This window comes from Perissodus microlepis, chromosome 7 (genome assembly GCF_051167445.1).
Source record: "Perissodus microlepis isolate ML-2025 ecotype Zambia chromosome 7, ASM5116744v1, whole genome shotgun sequence".
Classification (NCBI taxonomy): domain Eukaryota; kingdom Metazoa; phylum Chordata; class Actinopteri; order Cichliformes; family Cichlidae; genus Perissodus; species Perissodus microlepis.
Window position 1 is genome coordinate 15,931,528 of NC_140467.1, and position 23,707 is coordinate 15,955,234.

General features: G+C 42.2%; 2 protein-coding genes and 1 pseudogene across 3 annotated transcripts in view; 2 read left to right on the forward strand and 1 right to left on the reverse strand.

Annotated features, from left to right (window-relative positions):
• Positions 1-39: 39 nt before the first annotated feature.
• Positions 40-3,165, forward strand: parietopsin. Its single transcript, XM_084933791.1, has 4 exons — positions 40-459; positions 1,994-2,322; positions 2,472-2,717; positions 2,855-3,165. Exons 1-4 carry the CDS (start codon positions 108-110, stop codon positions 3,008-3,010), a joined length of 1,083 nt encoding a protein of 360 aa, XP_084789917.1. The 5' UTR covers positions 40-107; the 3' UTR covers positions 3,011-3,165.
• On the forward strand, positions 3,026-7,989 carry LOC146382841 (uncharacterized; annotated as a pseudogene).
• Positions 7,990-8,300: 311 nt separating this feature from the next.
• Positions 8,301-23,707, reverse strand: part of LOC146382842 (A-type voltage-gated potassium channel KCND2-like) — a 31,609-nt gene continuing 16,202 nt past the window's right edge. The window contains exons 3-7 of one of the 2 annotated variants that reach the window (XM_084933784.1): positions 13,649-13,811; positions 13,012-13,110; positions 11,827-11,925; positions 10,556-10,776; positions 8,301-9,691 (exon numbers count right to left, since the gene is read on the reverse strand). In XM_084933784.1, coding sequence (XP_084789910.1) covers positions 9,517-9,691; positions 10,556-10,776; positions 11,827-11,925; positions 13,012-13,110; positions 13,649-13,811 — 757 coding nt within the window. In that variant the 3' untranslated portion in view covers positions 8,301-9,516. The remainder of the gene's footprint in view (positions 9,692-10,555; positions 10,777-11,826; positions 11,926-13,011; positions 13,111-13,648; positions 13,812-23,707) is intronic. The other variant, XM_084933785.1, reaches the window with a different exon arrangement.

A 23,707-nucleotide genomic window follows, 5' to 3' on the forward strand; every position in this document is an offset into this window, starting at 1 on the left:
AAAATGATCAAACCAATGATATTGGCTCCTGAGCTGAGGAGAGAGTATCTGGGGGTTCAGTCCCTGACCTCATAGATGCTTCATTAAGGCTGGATAGTTTGGGCACCATGGACACCAACAGCACACCTCTGAGCTCCAGCTCTCCATTCCCTTTCATCCAAACTGAGGTGGTGACCGTACCACCAACCATCTTCCCTCATGTGGGCTACAGCATCCTTTCTTTCCTCATGTTCATCAACACGGTGCTATCAGTGTTTAACAACAGTCTGGTCATAGCCGTGATGCTGAGGAATTCGGCTCTCCTACAGCCAATGAACGTTTTGATCCTCAGCCTCGCCGTGTCTGACCTCATGATAGGCCTTTGTGGCTCCCTGGTGGTCACCATCACAAACTACCAAGGCTCCTATTTTATTGGACACACAGCCTGTGTGCTCCAGGGATTTTCAGTCAATTACTTTGGTAAGTTTAGTTGTTATATGCGGTGTTTTTGTGTGTGTGTGTGTTTCTGGAGTTCAGACTTTCTGTCTGTCTTACTGTCTTTGGTCCATAAAATCACATTATATTCTTCCATTCTTATGCAGGTGACACTCAGTTGTATCTATCATTTTACTCTGATTATCTAAATTCTGTTCTCAAACTAATGAGCTGCATTGATTGCCATATGCCTTGAAACTTTTTACAACTGGACAGGGACAAGACAGAAATACTTGTAGTTTCTTATTTATTATCCCTGTCTCTGAAACACAGTGAGCAGTGAGCTGAGTCAGGAACCTTGGCATTATTTTGGACAGTGATCTCAGTTTTGATAATTACTCATTTAACCAGAACTGCTTTCTATCACTCAAAAATATATTAAAAGTTGGAAAATTCTTATCTCAAACTGACTTTGAGAAACTGGTTCATGCTGTCATATCAAGGATGTTCGAATATTATAACGCTGTGTTTTCAGGACACTCCAAATCATCAGTAGAATTACTTCAACTCATTAAAAATGCAGCAACCAGAATTCTTAAAGGTATGAAGGACAATGATACCCCACTGTTGAAGGCACTGCACTGGCTTCTAGTACAGCATGGAATTACCTTTTAAATCTTTTTAATAGGTCACAAAGCTCTTAATGGTTTGAACACCCCCAGTACATCTCTGACTTGCTCACTGTTTATGACCGAGTCAGACCTCTCTGGTGATCAGGTGTAGATCTTGACGTTCCTAGAATCAGATCCAAATATGCTGATGGTGCTTCTTTTAGATACTGTTGTCCTGCTCTTTGGAACAAGCTGCCTGCTGACCTGAGATCAGTTACACTTTTTTGTTCAAACAGACCTACACAAAGAGGTTTGTATGTTTGTTTCTTCTGTTAAGCACATTGAGTTTACACATAATAAAATGTAGTGTATGAATCCAGTTGCCACTGTCATTCTGTCACAGTGAGACATACTAATTAAAATGACTAATGCTTTATTTCTAGAAAATTAAGTTTTATTTATACAGTGCCAAATCACAACAACAGTTGCCCAGGGAGCTTCATATTGTAAGGTAAAGACCTTACAATAATCGAGAGAAAATTATCCTTGTAAACAAGCATTTAACAGTGGAAAGGAAAAACTCAATTTTAACAGGAAGAAACCTCCAGAAGAACCAGACTTAGGGAGGAGCCTGAAAGCTGAAGGCTCTGCTTCCCATTCTGCTTTTAAATATCCTGGGAACCAAGAAACATTAGAAAATCTTACATTTTTGGAGCATCTTTTTTAGCATTTCAAGAAAGGACTTTTGTTTCTTCCTTTAATTTGGCTTTGATAGTTTTTGTGTTTTATGAATGTTTTCTTTGTATGTAGAGTTTAGTCACGTGTCAGATTTATCAGATATCTTCTTCATGACACCCGAGCATACTCAAAAATCATTGGAGTTGATAACTCTATAAAAGAAAAGAAATCCAAGTATGCCTTGAACTGTCTAAATGTCAGTTATGTTTTTTTGTTGTTGTCTTGTTTAGGTTTGGTGTCTCTCTGTACTCTTACTCTTCTTGCCTATGAGCGATACAATGTGGTATGCAAGCCAAAAGCTGGTTTAAAGCTGAGCATGCGGAGAAGCATCTTTGACTTGCTGTTTGTCTGGATCTTCTGCTTGTTTTGGGCTGTGGCGCCATTATTTGGCTGGAGCTCCTACGGACCTGAGGGGGTCCAGACATCCTGCTCACTGGCCTGGGAAGAGAGATCATGGAGCAACTACAGCTATCTCATTTTCTACACACTCCTCTGCTTCATTATTCCAGTTGCAATCATCATCTACTGCTACTTTAAACTGCTGAAATCCATGAATAAGGTGGGTGTGTAATAGCTTTTGCTTATTCATTACGCCATTTAAGCAACATTTAAAATTCATGCATCTATCTATGTTTTCTTGCAGTCTACCGCATGCATAGTAAAACAAGTAATTAGCTTTTAATGTGGCCCAACTTTGCTCTCTTCTAGCTGAACAGGAGCGTGGAGCTACAAGGTGGGCGTTCCAGCCAGAAAGAGAATGATCATGCCATCAGTATGGTGTTGGCTATGGTAGTAGCATTTTTTGCCTGCTGGCTGCCCTACACAGCATTGTCATTGGTGGTAGTTATAGATCCAGAGCTGCACATTCCTCCTCTAGTTGCCACCATGCCAATGTACTTTGCCAAGACGAGTCCAGTCTACAACCCCATCATCTACTTCCTTTCCAACAAACAGGTAAAAGCACACAGATACTGTAGAACTGAGATAAAATCTTGATTGTGAACAAAGATTGAAGAAACACTGTCTGTGAAATTATTGCTCATATATTTCCTGATAGTTCTTGTTCTTGGTTGGTTTTTTTTCCCTATCAGTTCCGTGATTGTGCTCTGGAGGTGCTGTCTTGCGGCCGTTACATTCCTCATGGGTCCACCAGTGTCAGCATCCGCATGCACTCTGTGAACAAGGGGAGCTGGCTGTCCTCCTTTGGCAGAAGCGTCAACACACACAGCAAGGTGTTGCCTCTGTGACAAAAAAAAGCTGTCATGGTTGTCAGCGTTCACTGGTGCCTCATCAAGAAGACAGACCAGGACACCTACAGACTCGAGTCTGTCACAGAGGTATCCAACGTTGTTAGAGAACAGAATCAGCTCAGAGGCTGACAGGGATATTCAGAAGGTTGGACAAAAAACAGGAAACTTCATAATAAAATAAAATGCTGTAATGCAACCCAATACCATGTAAATGTTGTGTTATTTTTTTGTTTTAAATTTATATATAACAAACAGAAATACACTACATAAAAAATGTATGTGGTTTTCAATTTCTTTCCATTTTTAAACACACTAGGATTTTTAAACACACCCAGACTGCAGAGAAAGACTGCAGGAAACTGAAATCCTAGACTTTTTTTCTTTTTTTTGCATAAATTAAATGCAGTGGATCTTTTTCTACTCATTCTACTCATATAAGACGTCATTTCCTATTTTTCTTCCTAATATTGTTGAACTGTTAGGTAATGAATTGTTAATTCATGCATATAGTAGACCGTGTGACCCTTTTTACATTAGGAGGACTGTTCTGGGAATAGGTGATCTGTTTTTATGGAAGCTATACAGCATACCATCCTCCTGTGTGATAGCATTATGCAACAACAACAACAAAAAAAATTTAATTAAAGTCAACAGTAGCCAGCTCCGTGGTCTAATCAATGCTGACAGCTTGGTCAAATAATTTTATTTGTTTTTGGATTATGCAATAAGTCCTGCCTTTTCCCAACTCTCACACTTTCCAAACGTCTGCTGCACAAAAACATTGCTCCAGTGTATATAGGCATTATTTCTTTGTCGAGCGCCTTTGTGAATACACAATGTACTCGGTAAATTTATTATTTTTTATTCTAGGGAAATAGCAAAGAAAAAATAATATGCTTAAATCAGTTTTTCTCTACCCACAAAATCGCATTAGGAAAACATGAGAAATTTCGGTGCACTTGTTAAGCAAGCTTGCTGCACAGCTCACCTTGTGCATGTTTTAACAATGAGTAGTCAGTCAGGCAGTAAAAGACTTTCATTTTACTTGGTTAGCCTGCTCTGTGGTCTGGCAATTTTTCATTTGTATTATTTTGTGCTTTTTCATCTGTGTAGACAGTTCAAAGAGGCATTAGGCGGTTCAGAGAAGGGTAACATAATAACATCTCTGGGTCTGATTCAAAGGCAGGACATCGTGTCCCACATGACACGTTCCTGAAGCAACGATGAGTCACGAAGAGAAAAATGCATTGCTGATTAACGATGGAGTAAAAGCACCCAGTTGAGGAAAAAAAAATTTCACTCTTGAGTTGGCGCTAACAAACAGGAACATTTAAATCAATCACTGTAACAATCCATCATTAGTTTTACTCATAAAATTACTATGTGACAAGTCAAACTTCAGCTTTGAGCAGCTGGACCGTTCCATCTGTGAGCAGCAGATCAGTTTCTCAGTGGTCCTAATCAATGAAATCCAGCCACTCAGTCTCAGGCTTCAGGAACAGCCACAAGCACGGAGAAAGAGCTAGTTTCCCCTTTGGTGCACTGTAGTTATAAAACTGTAGCAGTATTTTTAAATTAAATCTACACGTCATTACATCACATTACACTGTGCACAGCTGAGTGATATCTTTCAGGTAATTGTTTAGTGCTCTGGTAGAATATTTTACATTGTTTTTGTTTTTTTTTTGTCTGTATGCAAGCTTTGTTATATTAGTGTGAATCTGTTTCACTCTCTTGCTCACATTGTTCCCACCCACCTGTTTGGTGCGCTGTAAATATTGCAGATGGGCATCTGCTTCGGAATAAAGTGTTTTTGATCTTTTATCTTGTAGTTATAAGCTGCACATTGTCTTTGGCGTCCAGATATTGTCAGATGTGCGATAACTGATTTTGTTCTTTTCCAGAACTTCTGATTTGATTCCATATGTTACTGGAAGATATTTGATCAGCCTAATATGTTAGATGATCAAAAGCAAAATGCATTATATATTAATCTAATCCCAGATTTGGTGTAGTCCATAGCTTGCATATTTGAAGCAAAGAGCATTTCACACTTTATCTCCAAACAGGATTACACAGTGTCGTGCAATAATCCTGCAGCATTGCTCGCTTTATATCCTGAGCCAATTCAAGAACTCCCAAGTCATCCATCTGGCATGCTTAATGCAAAGCTTTTAACCTTTGTGGTGCACTGTATTAATATGACACGGACAGCTGTTCAGTTCGCACATATGCGTACAGTATCCTGTGCATTACAGTGCCATGCCGTCATCATCGCCGCATTATAGATTTGAACCCCTGCCTGGCTTTTTTTTTTTTTTTTTTTTGCAGTTATATCAGGATTGAGACAATGATGACGTAATTGCTATTTAATTAACAGCCATCGTTTTCCCCCAGTTGTCTCTGCTGTGAATACACTGCAGAGCTTTTAATGAATGTGAACACTGAGGACTCCCAGGTGACCCGCCGGTGCTGTCGAGTGATAATGAAAAGGGCGGATTCTTCGGCGCAAATTGTCTGAGCTACAGGTTTACCAGTTAATATTATTCATTCAGTGGCGATAAGGGACGCAGGCTTGACGTGCGTTTGGTCAGCGTGGAAAGAGTGATGATAAAGAACTAAATATGTTGGCTCTTTGAATCCAGAGATGAGAGGCGAGCCCACACCTGCACTAGACTCTGGGAACAATACAGCCTTGGAGGAATACGTTGAAATCGCATTTGTGCTGGCGAACAGCTTTATTCTCTCCAGCACTTCTGTTGTGGGGGCTGCGGCAAATGTTTTTGTCATACTGGCGGTGTATCGGCAAAAGTCCCTGCAAACTTCCAATAACGCGCTGGTGGTCAGTCTGGCTGTTATAGACTTTCTGAGATGTGTAATCGATTGCCCGGTTCTCTTAACCATCGTTGTGAGTGTGTATCGAAACAGAAAAGTGGACAGTTTCATCTGTGATATACAAATGGCCTCTTTTTCATTCAGCTGCTGTATCCAGTTGTTAACACTGGCGTGCATAAGTGCAGAGAGATACCAGGCCATTGCACAGCCCTTCAAAGCCAATCAAAGGAAAAGGCGAATTAAGGCGCTGATTCCTCTCACATGGACCTTCGCTATTCTGGTGTCTGCTTTTTGTGTGATATTTTTGAGGGACTCACCTTTGCATATGAAATGCCAACGACAACAGAGAGAAACGTTATTCTCTTTTGACAAATTTGGGCTTTACATGCTATTCCCACTGTGGGCAGCGTGTTTTGGTGTCATCATTGGATTCTACGCTCGCATATTTGCCCTGGTGAGATCACACAGCCGTAAAATATTTGACAAAGGTACTTTTACTCTTGCTACAAAAGACAAAAATGAAGAGAAGCCGGAGAAAGAAAAAGCCGCAGTGGTGGAAAATGAATGTGGAAGATTTGAGCAAAACCCCACTTTGAGCTTAGGCAATGCTCAGACACATGCTGAATCAAATTCACCCAAGGAAAAATCTGTACAATCTGTCTCCATCAATTCAGAGGATAAGAAAGAATTTAAAGATACAGTGAAGATGAGCAATGCAGAAACAAAACAAGCTCGGCCCCTTCCAGTACAGGCTACAGTGCTTACTGAGAAAAAACCTTTAAAAACAGAGCAGTCAAACCCCCATGTCATGAAGGTTGAAGTGAATCTGTCAAATGGAGATGCTGATTCAAATGTTAAGAGCTTAACCACAAAGCGGGCGTCAGTCAGTTTCAACACACAGGAACAGTCCAAAGACAGACTGAAGTCTGAAGAAGAATCCAAAGAAAACAGCCTCCTGCAGCCCCCATCATTGCCTGCACCAAATGTAAATTCTCAGTCTACTACTATCTTACTGACAGAGCCTGACCAAGCCCTAAACAACAATGAAGGAGAAACACTGACTGTTGCCTCACAGGCTCAGGTGACCGCTTCACCTCCAGTCTCAAGCAACGTCCCCGAAACAGAAGCAATGCAACTCCCTGCAGCGGTAGAAGGGGCTGTTTGCATGATGCCTTCAAAAGCAAGTAAAGAGAGAGCAAACAAAAAGAAAGAGGGCAAAATGGCTAAACGTGCTGGCTATATAATTCTAACCTTCCTCTTATTCTGGTTACCACTGATCACAACGATCCTGGTGAATTACTTGGTTCACAAAAACACAAACTCACAGGTAAGTGCCAGCAGCAATAGGCTTGTGATTTCTCTCTATTATTGCAGGGTCGTTACCTTACAATATAAAACACGTCGGGGGGGCTGTTGCTGTGATTTAGTGCTATGTAAATGAAATGGGATTCACATGAAAATCTCTGTTGTGTTATACAAAGTTAATCTAAAGATCTCTTAATTCTTAAAATTGTCTGTTGTTTTTCAGATAATTATCACTGAAGACATGGAGGTACTGTCAGTGTCTGTTGCCTGCATCACGTCACTAAGTGACCCAATCATATACGCTGCAGTAAACCCTCAGTTTTCTTCAGAATTTTATCGGCTAAAAAACAGGATGAAGTCCATATTTCATAAGAAAATATAGACTTTCCACCCCTATAAACTTCTTTTAAGTGGCTCTAGACCCAATGACTGTATTCATATTCACTGTGCAAGTGAATATAGAATTTAATAACATTTGTCTAGTCATTGTCCAAATATTAACTAAATTAAATCCCAGTTGTCAGAGTGGGATTTTTCTTTTTTTTATTTGGGTATAAGAAGCTTATTATTTTATATGCCGCTGCGTTATCTTAGATTTTATGCAGGCTGACTTCTCAGCAGTTACTAAACACTGCAGAGCAGAGGCAGTGCATGCTGTGAGAAGCTGCCTGGACTAACGCAATCAGCTCTGCAGGGGGGGACGGTGCTGCGCTCTCTGTCAAACAATCACAGAGGCCTGCAGTCTGCCTCCAGAGACCCTGCAGCCGCGACCCACCGCTGGGCCAGTCAGGTCTTCACATGTCCTCCAGCAGCACCTAATTATTATGCCATCCTGTTATAAAAGATGCTCTTTGAGTGGTCGTGAAAAAAACATTACCAGATCTACCTAATTATTTTCTTTCTTTTTTTGTAATAAAAGAAAAGACATGGGTCATTTAATGGATGTTTCCATAGAGCTACAGTATTTATTCTATCCACTGCACCAAATGCACAATGTGTGTGATCATTTGTCCCCTTTTCCCTTGCCGCTTACATATGTGGTCCGTGACAAGACTTGTGTTTCATTAAAAGCAGAATTTACATCATGACATACCAGGCTCACTTGTTTCCTTCCCACCGATCTCGTTTTTACTGACAAACCAACAAGAAGCAGAGACATACTTTAATAAAACAGAATTCGGCAATGAGAGCATGCAAATCCTTAATTCAACCAGTTAACAGACAGAAAGAGAATGCCAACAAGTGTCAACTAAATCTAGAAATAAGAGAGGAGCCAGCTTCAAATGTGGTTGAGAAAGTCCTAACTGAGATATTTACAACATGAAAAGTGTACAAAATGGCCCTTTGACACAGTAAACTCCACCGAGGCTTGCTTTTGAATATCATAAGAATTGATAAGTCATTGGAATTGATGCTCAAAACTCTCTCATATAGTTTTCAGTCCAAATACCACACGTCCACATTAGGGTTAGTATTAGTTAAGTGCCGCCGAGAACATTCACTTATGTTTCTACCTTGTGACCTAACTAATATATACCCTGTATAGTTCTCAGTATCAATTATTAACTAACGACAGCGGCTGTCACACAGATCCATATCAGGATGTCAAATATGTAAGCTAACACAGAATTCGTCATTTGACTTTCACTTTGCACATTTCACAAACATGGTCAGGATGCGTAGTATATTTTACTCGTCATCAAGCGATGTTTTTCAACTAGTTAATGAGTCAGTTAATGAATATTCACAACAGTTATCCATTCCGGTGGATGTACGATTTTTGGAATTTACAACAGTGAGGGGAGCGTTAGAAAACATTTCATTGAAGGGGGTTGGGGGGGGGGGGGGGTTCAAAACAATCGATGTAACAAGCAGTGAGTGAAACGAATGTCCCGCGATGTGTAAAGGAGACTGATTTAATATTCACAAAGATCGCCTTTAGGCAATGAATATGTGTGCTTTGTCATCAGAGGCCATCGAGAATGACCTTTAAACATCCGCATTTCCTCCTTAAATCATAGACAACAAATATGACTACATTACATAATCAAAAATAAAGTTATTTTTCTTTTTTCCTCAGTATTTTTAGGCAACGACGATGACCACGCGTTCCTCGCCCTCTTCCTTGCTCTTGCTGTGCTTGATGGAGCAAGATCTGCTGGTTCACTTCCAAGGCAGCTGTCCACATCATATTAATACCATGCAGAGTTTGACATCAGATGAGATAACAACTTCAAAAAAACCCTCGACCTCTGTTAATCTTATAATCCTTCTTAGATTATGGCAGGTTGATGCTCAGTGGTCCCTCTCCTCAGCATCTGGTGCTTCTTGAGACCAGTTAGCCGATCAGATAGGCGTGACATCTACAAGGCAGATACTCGGACAATGTTGCTCTGAGAGTATGCTGTGGTGGTGGAGCCGTCCCCGTCTGATGAAGTCACCACCGGGGCAGATAAGCTGACCATGGAGGGAGTGATGTAAGGTTCATCACATTTCAAGGGCACGGTCTCGTCGAGTTTAGCGTTCAGGCTGGCGCGACTGTGAAAGAAAACAAGGGATTAAAAGAGGCTGAAAGGTCTGAGCTTGCAAATGTACACGGCACAAACCTGTTATTTAATATGTTCTTGTACAACGTATACATGAGTGAGGATTGTATACATACATGAATACACCCCCTCTTTATGAAGTGGTTCATCCTGTGATGCATATGCTGTAAAAATCCTACATTTTTAATTTACTGTCCGAGAACAGTCCTTTATTGTAAATACTGAAATGATGTTCCACACACGGTAGACGTTTTCAGAGCAATAGCACCAGACTACTCCACCCAGTTTGGAATCGCAGATTCTTTTTTTTTGACCTTCTGAAGTAACAAGAACTGCAGATCATTTATATTGTACTTGCCTATGGGAATGGGTTTGCTCAGGGGAATCTGCTGCCACCCGTTATAATGAAGAGGAAGGGTATTTAATTTGTGGTACTCACAGGGGGAGAAAAAAGACCTGTTACTCTGCATAATCCACTGAATGTGCTTTCAACAGTTTTCATGAGAGCAATTAGGCAGGAAGCAGTTCCAGTGAAAAACAGTGAGGATTATTCCGAGATAACAGGAACACTGTGCTGGGATAACACCATTAACTACAGCACGTTAGTGCATTTATGTCAATACAACCTACATACTGTATATGCCAGCTGTACTGTCGATCTTTTTTATCTTTCCTTGTGCTTGTAGCTGCTTGTTCATTTGTTGCTCTTTGCTGTTGCTGCATATCTCCACATTTATTGAGGAGGGAAGAGGTGACATCACTTGTAGACGTAATGATCAAACCAAAAAACACACAAGTCATTTATTTAATTTCTCAGCATCCCAAAAAGCACTGTGAAGTCAGAGAGACTACATACCTGTTAGCCACTGGCCTCTCTCTTATCTGTATGGTGCTGAGCTCCTGGTTATTTGTGCTGGGCAGGCTGAAGCTGCTCTTCTTTCTATGGCGTCGAGAGCAGCATGAGCCCAGGCCGTGCGGAGACGAGGACACGGAGGAGGTCCGGGAGCCGGACTTGTGCATTACAGAGACCTCCATGCAGTTTGCCTGAAAGGTCTGCTCGTCCACAAACTCGTGATTCTGGAGAAGGAAAAAAAATTGGATTCAGTGTTGCTTATGAATCACTCTATTACATCGATGATTGGCTCTGCTCAATGATGAGTATAGATGTTTCACAGTAAAGCCTAAACAGACTGAACAGAATCCACTGCAAAATTGTTTAATAATTGGAAAATGAATCATCAAGGGAATAGAAATATATTGGCCCAGATGTCCATATTAAGTGCCATCTGTGAGAACATTCACAACTGTTATCGCTGTGAAAAACGAGCAGAACTTGAAGGTCAGGCTTCAAGTGTGTTTCGGGCCCAGCCAGCAGGTGGCAGAGAGAGGCTGTGCAAGATCTGATGCCGTGCCTTGAATCTTATAACTCACCTCTGTCACTCTTGGTCTGCTCTCTGTCTGTTATCGATAATGCACACTGTAAAAGACCTGATGTAAACCTTTTCATCGCCACGGGAATAGTGTGAAACCATTTTTTGGAGCTTTTCCCAGATGAGAGGCAAGCCGGTTAATAGGAGAGGGATCATCTCATGACAAGAAAAACTGATTCACTCCCTGCATACGTCTGTTTGCAGAGTTTAGATCTGCACGAGTATAAAACTCATGTCAGAGCAAAGAATAAAAGAGGCCCCTGCATCTCTAAATTATTGATACAGTAAAATGAAGTACGCCGGTTTGTTTAGATGAAATAATCCTTGTGGATGGCAGAGCCACGTTATCTTTAGCATGTCGCTGGCTCGGGGACTCAACATTTCCCAGCCCCATTTAAAGCTATTTTTAACTTATGCTGAACAGGAAATAGATTGTACAGTCTGAGCATAGATGAAAAAAAAAGTCACTTCGTTTCTATTTGCAACTCACTGTAACAGGTTGGAACTACTGATGATACAGCGCAGACTGTAGGAGTAATGCAATGAAAGGAGCTTTTTTTTCCCCCCCACAGAGAGCTATTTTAAACCGTGTGAAGTCTGTTACCAAGATAGTAAAAAATGAAAAATACCAAAGCTTTCATCTAACAATCGACATGGCTTTAAGGTCTTCTAAGATTTTTTTTGTCTGTTTTTTTACCGTGGTCTTTTCCAGGCAGTGCAGCAGATGATGATGCTGGCTCTCGAAAGGAGGGCTGGGGGCCTTTCCCACCAGGGCTTGTCCTGCCTCCTTGGAAGCCTTGATAGAGTTAAAAGAGAAAAACAAAACAAAACAAAGAGAAAACCACAGCAGTGTAGATGAGCAGGGTTACATTCTGCTAGTAGACAGTCAACAGCAAGTAGCTCGGCGATGTAGTGGCGAGGACGCAAAAGCACCGAGAGTTGAAATGCTGATCTGTAGCATGGCAGCCAGTCCACTGAACCTAGTGACACGGCGACATTTTAGGGGCGGGTGCACAGAAACTGCGACTAATCGCAGCGTGTTTACGCTGAGAACTGGTTTTCTTATTCTTTCACAAATTTGATGATAAGAAGCAGGAAAAGTCCAATTCAAGGTGAAATCGCTTTCAATGCGGCAGCAGTGGCACACCTAGACACAGATCAAACACAGCGTACCAAACACAGCAACAGCATTCTGCACCATAATGTCACCACACATATGAGACACACTTTATGAAGCTCTGCGCGGCTCTGGGATGGACGGTATGCTGTATTAGTCTGCACTACAACCTGGGATGCTCTAGAAAATACGCACAAAACACACAGCAGATCCAAAAAAAACAACCCCCCCCCCCTTCAAAAAACCCTCCCCAAAACAAACAGCAACAAAAAACAAACCAAAACAGAGTTTAGAGGAGATGTGGGCTGAGCGGACAGCCTCCACAGGTGACATACTGTCTTGTAAGCCTTTGTCTCCCTCCTTCCCCTCCAAACCCTGTTGGACAGACATGCAGAGCTTGGTTAATGAGTAAGTGTGAGTGCAATGGCTGAGGCTCCACCAGAAGGCAAGTATGCCTGCCTGGTCCTCCTGCTGCATGGACAGAGAGAGGGAGTGTTGACAAGGAATGTCAATGCTGCAGCTGAGAGGGTTGATGTAAGAGAGGACGATCACACTGAAGCACTGGAATGACAGCAGCCCCTGTGTTACAGCATGAAAAGCTTCCCCGTGTGTGTGTGTGTATGGTGTGTGGTGGCATGCCCCCCCACCCCCGACCACCCTACCCACACCCCTGAGCAGAGTGACATGCAAGCATCAGCGAGGCCCCGGTCAGTCAGCCCCCACCCCCCACCCTCAAGCCGCTGCTTGGCCCCCAATCCGGTTTACCTCCTCCAGTGAGTCGATCAGGAGCCCATTTTGTTTGTAGCGCATATAGGCATTAGTGCCTCGAATCTTCGCAGCACGGATTCTAGCGAGGCGAGTTTTCTGTTTGAACAAACAGACCTCTGTTTTAGCCTCTGACAGTTTGTCCGTCACACTAATTGGCTACGTCTTCCTCCACCACCCCTCCTCCCCAACCCGCCCTCTCCACCCGCCCCGGCAGCCGCAGTATTTAGTGGAGAAAGGTTATGCCCAAATCTACGATTAGGAAGTTCTGCCTTAGCAAACACTTTTAGAAAGAAATGCACATATTGCTATCGAAAAAGCTGCTGACACAATACTCTGAAGATCATTTGTTCAGTCATTGTCATTCGCTCTCTTATTTCCCTCGTCCCCCCCCCTGCCCCGAAATATACTTAAGCAAGTCAATACACACATACGCTCAATAGACACACAACACGCAGAAGCACAATAAAAGATTAATATTCTGGAAGATAGCGTTTGCCCTGTCATTCTGTTACATGCGGATAAGACAGGGACAGAGAAGAGGGGGAGAAAAAAGGGCAGATAGAAGCAAAATAAAGACAGATAGGGGGAAAAGGAAGACAGTGGCAAAGGAAGGGGGAAGGCGGGGAGCCAATACCCTCTGTGCTCGTCGTTTCTCTGCCCGCTGGCTTTGGTGGTAGATACGGCTGAAGTTTGACACTATGACAGGGACAGGCAAGGCAATGACCAGCACCCCACTCAGAGAGCATATGGACCCAAACACCTTCCCTACGATTGTTTTTGGCACCATGTCACCGTACCTGAAACACACACAAAACAGATAAGAGTGAGCACACTGGGTAGGAACACAAACAGGGAAAATCTTCCACTCAGGAGGTTTATTTAGCATGTCAAGTTGTTGCGTGTGCCTAATGGTATTTTTAATAGTCTTGAAGATAGTTACGGTGACCTTGGGATATTTCACAACTTCAAATAAAAAGTCACACATTTGAAGTGGGCGAAGAATAAATAGGACTCCCTCTGATGTCACCTCTCCCCGGCCTAGTTTCTACACGCCATTGCGATGTTCCTCTTTTAAAACACTGTTTCATATATAATTACACACCTGCTGGCATCGGCTAATGCTTTCACGTCGTGACCAAATGCGCTACATATCCTCCGTGACCTCTGTTAGCCAAACAGCTTGTGAAAGATACAGCGAGTAGTATCACGTTGAGTAAAAGCAAAAAGGGGAAGGGAGCAGTGTGATGCCGAACCCCGGAGAGATCGATTAAGTCTGTGGTCCTCGGCGACAGCCACCGGTGTGTTTTGTTCTTATTCCCACATTAAAATGGAATATGGAGACAAAAAGGGAACCCAAAAATTCAACACAAGGAGAAAAGAGCTTTTCTGGCACACATGCATGACACTGATGAGGAATGTTTCATGGTATACCTGAGCACAAATAAAGCATGTCATTTTTCAATGGTGAACAGGCTGCATTCAACAGATTAAAGGCTGCGCTTCTGTCAGGTTGGACTGACTCATCCCCAGTCCCATCAAATTAACGTGCCTGTCTTCTGCTAGAAAGCCAAATCCGTCTCTGTTCAAGGCAAACCTGAAATCAAACTGTCTTCATCACCTCGTTTTCTTTATTTTAGCAGACACCCTCAGCACCACTTATAAGCACTAAAACCAAGGATACCAAACTGAAGAAGAGAGACACTTCCTGACTTTCCCTGAAACTTTGTTGTCTTTTCACCTGTTTTATAAAAGACATAGTTTTGGAGATACTAGGCCATTATATGCTCCTATTTTGATGACAAAATTTGATTTAATGCCAACATGTGCAACAAAGGTAATTCAGGTCATTCATAAACACTGTTATAAAATGATATCGCAAAATGTAAAAAATTGCAATACAATCCCAGGAATGTCTGAAAGCAAGAGACCTCAGAGAACCAGAGGTTAATATGTTCAAAACTGAGCTTTTGAAAAACTGCCACAGTGAAGGTTTTAAAAACCTCCGTTTCTATTTTTAACATGTGGTCGAATAAAATGTGGATTTTGTCTCACAATGTTAAAGGTGTGCAGCTTTATTTCCTTTTTTGATGTTGGACTGTGCGCCGTGTTGAGCCGGGTTATGCTTGATTGCGGACACGGACACGGATAGCTGGACGGCCGAGTTGTAGTTCTTATTATACTTCTTTAAAGTCCACTGCCTGGGCGCATGTGTAGTTGGTGCACTGTTATCTAAATTATCTGCGCTGTCACAAAAATTGCACACTACTCACTGTTCGATGATGAAATTTATGTTATGGGGCCCAAGCAGAAATCGTGTGCACGGAAAGTAGAAATCTCGCTTTATTGTTTGTGGACTTTTAATTGGCCAACATTTCTTTACGGTTAAGGTTATATTACCACTTGTTCTTTTGGTATGCATGAGATAATTTTTTGCATGTGGACGGAGACTTTTTTCATAACAAATTTGGAAAAAAGTCCCCGTTGCCCGAAGCCTAAAATGGGAGCTACTTTAACAACCTCTAACAAATCACAGTGCTTTGTAAAACACGCAAGAAAACTGTCTCCACTAAATGTGGAAACGATCAATTCAATTCACCTCATGAGGCACAAACACACCGTCTATTACAACCAGGCTACAAGGAGGAGATGCTAGCAGCTGGTGATGTGCAAAACACATGTAAACAAATGACTCCACCGAGTATCGGGAGAGGACTTGCTAGTTTCACTCCATGTGACGGGAAGAGCAAATGGTGGACGGAAATTACTGATGCGATTACAGGTGGAAAAACAGGGTGGTTAAAAAGCTGGATCTAAGATACAACATCCCAGGTAGGAAACATCTTTCAGTTTTATTAGGCGACAATATTGTGCAGCTACTGAGAAGTTATTTATACTTGAATTTTGCTGGGAAAATGCTACCTTTGCATTTGACTTGCAATAGATTCACACTTCAAACTAGGTAATGTGTCATCAGTGAAAATGTGTCCTCATTGTAAAGTTTCTTCAAACATTGTGATATAAGGTTGAGGCTATAATGCCTGCCCCTAGCACTCAGGAGGAAATGCTGGAAAAAGATGGAGGTATTCCTTCTCAAAAAAGGCCAAATCAGATCATTTTTGTGTTTGCTGGGTGGTTACAAGCTGTAGCCCCTGCTACTATATACACATTTCAATATGGATTTTTGTATGGACGATGGATTTTATGTAAATAACATTTTTCTAGTGCTTTACCAGCTCACTGCTAGTTTATTACAAATGCATCCAATATAGTACATTATATATGTACTTATGTTTTCTCATTCATTTATGACATGTGTGGGTTGCATAGACTACCGTTTGCAATCCAGATAATCCCCCCTGGGACAATAAAGACAATTCAATCCAATTCAAACATTTAGCTGCAAACACAGTGACATCCTGTAGCCACATGCACATCTGATTACTTTTCAAGATTATTACTTTATCAAATAGAAAATCCCGATGTCTCCAAGGCAATTAGCAGATCCAGGCAAAAAATCTGCAAATTCATTCATATGAGCATAATCTGCATATTCACATGCGGCTCTGTGCTGACATGCTAGGCCACCAGCAGCACTGGGATTTAAAATGAATGATTCAGGGCACGTATGTTTTCCGTGTCATCTAAACATCTCTCCGTGTGCTGCAGAGGACCGGCAATTCACACGTTCGCAGGTGGGTGAGATGAATGAGTGAGACCCTAATGCGCAAATGACCTGAGAAGACCATTACCTCCCGAGAGTAAGATGAATGCAGGTAGGAAGGAACATCAGCATTGCTCAGTGGCTGTGACAGTAGTCCGTCTCTCAAGTGAGGCAGGGTAATGTGAATGTATCGCTACACGGGAGGTTGACTATTTCATAAATGAAGTTGTCTAATGCCCACAGACGTCTGCTTGAGTCATTAGCTTCAGGTTTCCATCATGTTGGGCCCAACAGTCTGGGCTTTTACAGAGCTCGGGCGGAAAGATGTAAAAGTGGACATTTTAATATCACGCTTGATGGGACTTCATGTACAACAGTTTGCTTTCAAGTTGACTAATCTCGCACAGCTGTCATTAGTTTTGCAGTTCATTACAGGTCAAGTCATTTTCCTATCTAATGGCAGACAATGACTGAAAGCAGGTGTCAATTATAGGTTCTGGATGTGCTGCTGAAAGCCTATTAAGAGATCCATAAAAAAATGGAAGACAGCATTCCCTCGCATGTACTTTACTGCGGCGAGTGGAGTGGTGAGATGCAGGCACGTCTGTTGTAGGAATACAGTGTGTTGCAGTGAATGTCTTCTATTGGAAGGAAAGCCTAGCAGCGAGCAGATGAGAAAGGAAAGCAGCAAGCGCACTCTGGAGAGAAACAGTAACAGTGATGGATTGTTCATAAGGGAAAGCTGAGATACACAAAGCCTCGTGGATGATGGCAGAGGTAGGAATTAACAGCAGCTGCAGATTAAAGTAATGTTCCTACTTTGTTCTTGTTGTCTCTAAGTACCAGGTACTCACATTTGCTACCCCTGCTACCCTAAGCTGACACGGGTGAGACACAAAGACGGATGACCAGATTCTTATCCTCACTGCAGAGGATGAAGAGGAATGTCGAGATGACTGAATATCAATTCCCCACTTCCACCCACCTAAAACCATACTGTGCTCGCGCTGGCGCCGGCCTTTAAAAACAACGCATTCTGTAGAATTGTCCGACAGCGAGATGACAGCATTGCAGATGAAGCTCGGCGCGCCGAGAGAGAGTGAAACCGCGGGGTTGCCTCAGAGTGTAGGAGAAATGTCAGACTCAAAGGAATATTTGAATTCCAGAAACGGGGGGATGAATGTCCTCACCTGGCTTTGGATAATAGACCAATCAAACATTCATGAGTCCCTGTATCAACCTGCGTGGCAGAGTTTGTGCAGTTGACCTTAAAAGCAGTGCGGTATTCAATCAGGGGTGCTCTGAGACAAATTTCTGTACATGACCTCACCGCCTCACAGCTAGCGCCAACACCTAAAACAGGGACACGCTTGGACACACAGGAACTGACACACAGTCAAAACAGACGCTTGTTTGTGTGTATATGTGTGTGCGTAGGGCCTTTAATTTGACATATAGTTAAACCAATCCTCCTTCCTAAAAAAGCAATCTTGTTCCTTGATTGTCTTCCAGAACCCTGTGTCTGAAATCTGACTGCCATCTGGTTAGTGGGAAGTGAAAAAAAAAAAGATATCTGGATGACTTTGCAGACACGTCATTTGTTTATTTCTCTTTTCAGAGACAGGGCAGGTTCGTTTTTTCCCCTAAAGATTAAACTAAATGAAATGAAATGAACCTTTTCAGGTAATAAACTATGCCTGAATGGCCTTTTCTGGTCATTTGTACCACTCTGTCTGCTGCACACAAATAGTGTTTGGTGGCTGATAGAAATTACAAATCCCTACTTTAAGCGAGCATAAGCTCAGGTTTCTGAAATAAGCACAGAGGCCTGAAGTAATCACACTGCTGTCCCAACAACTCACATTCCAGTTGCGATTACTGCCAACAGCTTACCAGTGCTGACAATTAGGATCCAAGGAGAGCTGCGGCAGATCTTTCAGAGGCTTCGTCAACAGCATCGAAGACCAGTCGCCCAGTGGCGCCTCTGTCGCGGTCTTCCTACCCTCCTTTTTGTGGATTTTAGTACGAAATTAGCTCACACACTGCACAAGTGACTATAGTAAAGTGCATTAATCAAAGCAAAGTGAATATCTAACGTTCAAGAAGCCTCACAGTGTTCGCCTGTGCCGATAAGCGATCAAGGTCAAGGTGTTCAAAGGAAGAAGAATCCTATGATTAAGATAGTGAAACTGCTGGACTGTGAGGTGACATCCTATTAAATCCTTCATGGTAAAGACATTAAATCTCACTTTCATCAAACCACACTTTGATCTACTCCAATTTGATATTTCAGTGAGAAGCAGTGGAATGAAACTAATTTAATTATTAACCGTTTTGATTCATCAGCTGATTAGAATAAAGATGAGTTAAGCACACTGTCCTTATCTTGTGCGCCATCTATGCATGTTGTTTTATAGCAATAATTACTAAGGGACCTGCAATCTGAAAATCTGAATCTCAAATTAATTTCGGTCTCATTTTCTTCCCTGAGACTGATTTAACTTCACATCCCACTCAGCATTTGTCTTTTATGCTCGGAAAGTCACAATGAGCTTACTGTGCTAAAACAAGGCTTTCATATATTATAAAAAAAAGGACTTTTATCAAGCAATTATGTGCAGGTGAGCCACTTTTACTCTACATTTTCTTAGACTGGTAAACTCCCACCGTGCATTGTGAATCAAGTCTCCTCAACACGTCTTTGATCATTCTGGGAATGCACAATTTTCTGTTTGACCTTCACCGAACATCTCATAGGCGCACCGACTCCCCATCATGCTTCCAGAGGTAATTCACTGGCTCCGTTTCACAGTTCAGTGGTTTCTACAGTGCAGACAAGCCCTCCAAACCTGTGAGACCAAATCCTGTCAATTATAGTGAAACTCTGATACTGTCACCGACTGTACCAATCAGAAGTTGATAATGACGGCGAGAGGCATTAAAACTGTGCGGGAACAACGGGACAGTGGCAAGGTCAGGAAGTATTAGGCGCTCTTGAAGTGAAGACATCTCTTGTGGGCAGTGCTGTGAAATGTACCACAGAGATTAAAGTGTCAGAGTGGACGCAACATTAAAATCTTCTCTAAGGACTTAACACAGACTCTTCCAGATATTAGCCTGACCAGTTGAAACAGTCTCCATTTCTTTTACAAGTCATGACAAGGAGCAAATGGAGCAATGCTGCACAACAATACTGCTCTCTGTACCTTCTCCATGAGGCTGAAAGAGCACAATATTCATCCGTGCTGACAGTTAAATAATAGATGTTACCCACCCACCCCCCACCCCCACATCAAAAAGAAAAAAGTAATTTTCCTCCAGAACTCTATCATACTATGAACTACGAATTGAGAATTTGAGGAAAATAGATTACACTGCCTGGATGTCATACAAGGCATATGAACATGAGTGACAAGAGGATATAGATTCTCTGACGTTGTATTTGTGAAGATTGCAAGATTTATGGGTTACTGAGAGGTTGTAAGGGTGCTTATGTCATATTAAGAGCCTTTATAAAATGTTTGTTTCTAAAAACACAAATGAGCTGACCAGTCGGCCATTCTTTTATGTGCCAGTAGGTAGTAAAACTGACCATGTAGTAAGAAAATCGAAGCTGGATATACATTCTTGTATGTACAGATGTACAAGGGCAAGTGAAGGTAGCAGAATGAAAGAAAACTCCCTCTCTCTTGCTCTCATAAATTTATATTATTGATGCACCAAATGTGCATCTGTTTCGTGTTTAAAATAAATAAAAATATTAAGGACATTTTGTATTTATCTATTTCCACCACGAACAGACTGCAAAACAGTACAAATGAAATCTTTGTAATTGCCAGATAGACTGGCACAATCTTTGGAGGCTCGCACTCAATACACGCTAGCACACCTACAGTATGTACCACTGCATTGCTGGGAGACACACCACAAGGGTTCAACAGTCTGACACACAATAAATGAACATGATCTCCAGCATGATCCCTGAACACAACATATCATTCCTGATGTTCTGCACCGCATCTCTGGCAAGAGGCCGGGAGCACAACATCCAAAATGCTCCCTCTCCTGGGTTTGGACACCAAAGACTGATGGGATTAAGAGTGTGTGGGCTGATAGGACTCTGCTCTGATGCTATCCCTCAGATATACATCATTATAGAGAGGGGAATCCCACAGGCACTGGGATTAGCCCGCTAGATTTTCACTGCAGGTGATAAGGGAAAGAAGGAGAGGCTGGCAGAACTACACAACATAATGGGGAGACGAGGAAGCACAGATAGGGGAGGACCAGAGGACCGCACTGCCTGGTGTTATGCATGCGGTAGGAAAAACAGGGTGCTCAGGTATGAGTAACTGCAAACAATAGCTACAGGGAAGGACAACTTTGTGATAGGTGCCTGTCGCAGTCTCTGCAGGCAGTAATGCAAAGGCTGCATTGTTCTGGCTGTTTGCTGAAATGCAGGGAAAAAAATCAAATTTAAAAAAAAGAAGTGTGGAGCAGATGCGCGAGATCATTTTTTATGATTTTCACAACCCAGCTGAGATCCGGTCTCTGCAGATTTGTGAAAGCTGACGAGTGGAGCCAAAGGTTGGGATGTGAAGTTTGCGGGAGCAAGAATGTGTGGCTGCGTGCCAGTCAGTGTTAACGCATAGTAAATGAAAGCTTCTGTGGTGCTGCAGTGTCTATATAACTTTGATCCTCCAGCTGAATGTTCACCTCAGAGTCTCAGGAACCACACAGACCCAATAAAGAGCGGCAAAATTCCTCTCTTCGAGCCACGAAGACACAGATAAACCATATAAAATAATCCCTCACGTATGGCTCTGGCAAAGGCACCTCAGCTCTCTCTCTCGCTCACATATCAAACATGTATTCCCTCAGCCCTGCAAATCCCAGCTTAACCCTCACCCTGCAAAACCAGGCGGCTAGTTATCACCGCGGCTTTGACATTAGCATGCACGCCCTCTCTCATTTGGGAGATCTTCTTAAGAGTCAGGGATGATAAAAAGCTTTCCTCTTTACCGCTCTTCCGCTCCTGACTTTGACTCACCCTTCCTCTGCCTGGACCTGCCTGCCTCTAACTATGAGTTGGAGATGAAACGCTTCATTCGCTTTCTTTTTCTCCTCCTTTTCTATTATCATGCAGTGCTAGCACAGCCCTGCTTGACATTTTTCTTTTCTTCTGCTCCTCTCCAGTCTCCAGTCTACACCTGCTGACACTTGAGAAACAAGCGCAGTACTATGCAAAAAAGCGCCCTTTTTCCCCCCATTACTGTATATGCCGAGTCACCTCTAGGCCCACTTGAGCTCCTTATGGTCATAATTACAACCATTTCCTTGTGCCAATTGCTTTCGATAACTAAATGAAAGGCTGTTTTGTATTATTAAAAGTTTTAAGAGTGCTGACCTGGACCAAGAAAAATAGCATGCCACCGTGTAAATATGAGAATTATGATTTGTGGCTATTAAAGCGAGGCCTGAGAGATGCTTTAATCAGTCTGGACATGATGAAACCAAGGTAAGCCAACTCAAACATTGCTCAGAATCTTAATTTGTCATTGTATGTTTATATTTCTGCCCATCCGCCTTACATCATTCCAGAAAGCCAAGGGCTAAAAATATATTCCATAACGTCGGTATAATACTTTGATAATGCAATTACACTCCTTCGTGACTGAATGGGGAGGGCAAAGGAACATGAAAGACTGGGCTGAAAGCACGAAGGGGCGACAGAGCTATGGATTATAAGGGAACGTGATAATAAAAATGAAATCATCAGACACTCAAGCGATTATGCTAATGAACTCGTTCTGTATTCATCGTAGGTTAATCTGAATGCTGGCAAGAGAGCAGTGGCATTTTCTTGAACGCCGAAAGCTTTCATTGAACTGGCAGCAAGTTACCTCACCTCTGGAATCTAAATGCCGGAGGCAGGGTTAAAGGTGAAAACTGAATTTCTTAAGACGATCAATTAAGGAAAAACTAGCAGTGATGACAGCGGTTGCTGTGTTCGTGGCATTCGCCGCATTAATACTTGTGTTTTTTCCAGTCTAAAGTAGAACAAAAAGTACACTTCAAAGTAAGATGTGGCTCTTAAAGGCAAAATGCACCAAAACCAGCTTTTCTTAAACTGAAACACAATAAACACCAAAACCAGTGGCGATGCTCAGCTAGTATTGACCAGACGAGATTTCAAAGGGAACCTTGTGACCTTTGTTGTCTGGTCAGGTGATGAAGCAGAGAAAAAAACGTGAAAGGTCTTGTGGATTAGTGCCTCTGTGTTGGAAAGGGGAACTGGTCCAGGAGCCTCATCACGCTGACAGCAGATTAGTGCTCCGTGGCGCCGCCAGAGCAGACGGCGCAAGATTAACTTTGATGTGCGATTCCACGCAGAGCAGCCGCTGGATATCAGCTTCCTCCACCAAATGGCCCCTTTTGCCCTGACTTTGCAGAGTGTGCATTCACAAGCTACGTTATCTAAAAGTATCTGCTCATTTAACAGGAGAGTACAGCGTCACCAGGCAGATGTAAAGATGTATAGCTCTTTTTTGGGCTATTTGTCCCTTTAGGTCTGCATTTACAAGTTTCATTATGTATCAATTCATCACTTAAAAAGGTAGGGGGGGTGTTTTGGGGTTTTTAGATGACATAAGGGTACTCCATCAATTTTCCAGATAAAGATCAGTTTTATAATGAGGAGAGCTACTTGTAAAAACAGCTGTGTAATGTTTTCTGTGGATCTCAAAGGAGGTTTATCTGGTGTATATATAACCCCTGACTATGTCACAGCAGTGTCAACAGGGTTATCTGTACTATAAGATAAAGCCAGAGTAGAATGGGGTTTGAAAGGTTTAATGAAACAGTCGCCCGTCGAATGCCTCACAACTGCACATGTAATACAAAAATGAGTAGGCTATTAATTCAGCAGCTGTTTAAACTATTGAATTAAAAAAACAAATTGGAAATGCCCGTCACAATATAGCAGAGCTGAAGGTGATGTCGCGATCCACCATTTCAAACCCAAAGGTTATT

Coding starts and splice junctions, on each gene's coding strand:
- parietopsin (XM_084933791.1), top strand. CDS start 108: ATGGACACCAACAGCACACCTCTGAGCTCCAGCTCTCCATTCCCTTTC. Junction 460..1,993: donor ATTTTCAGTCAATTACTTTG/GTAAGTTTAGTT, acceptor TGTCTTGTTTAG/GTTTGGTGTCTCTCTGTACT. Junction 2,718..2,854: donor ACTTCCTTTCCAACAAACAG/GTAAAAGCACAC, acceptor TTTCCCTATCAG/TTCCGTGATTGTGCTCTGGA.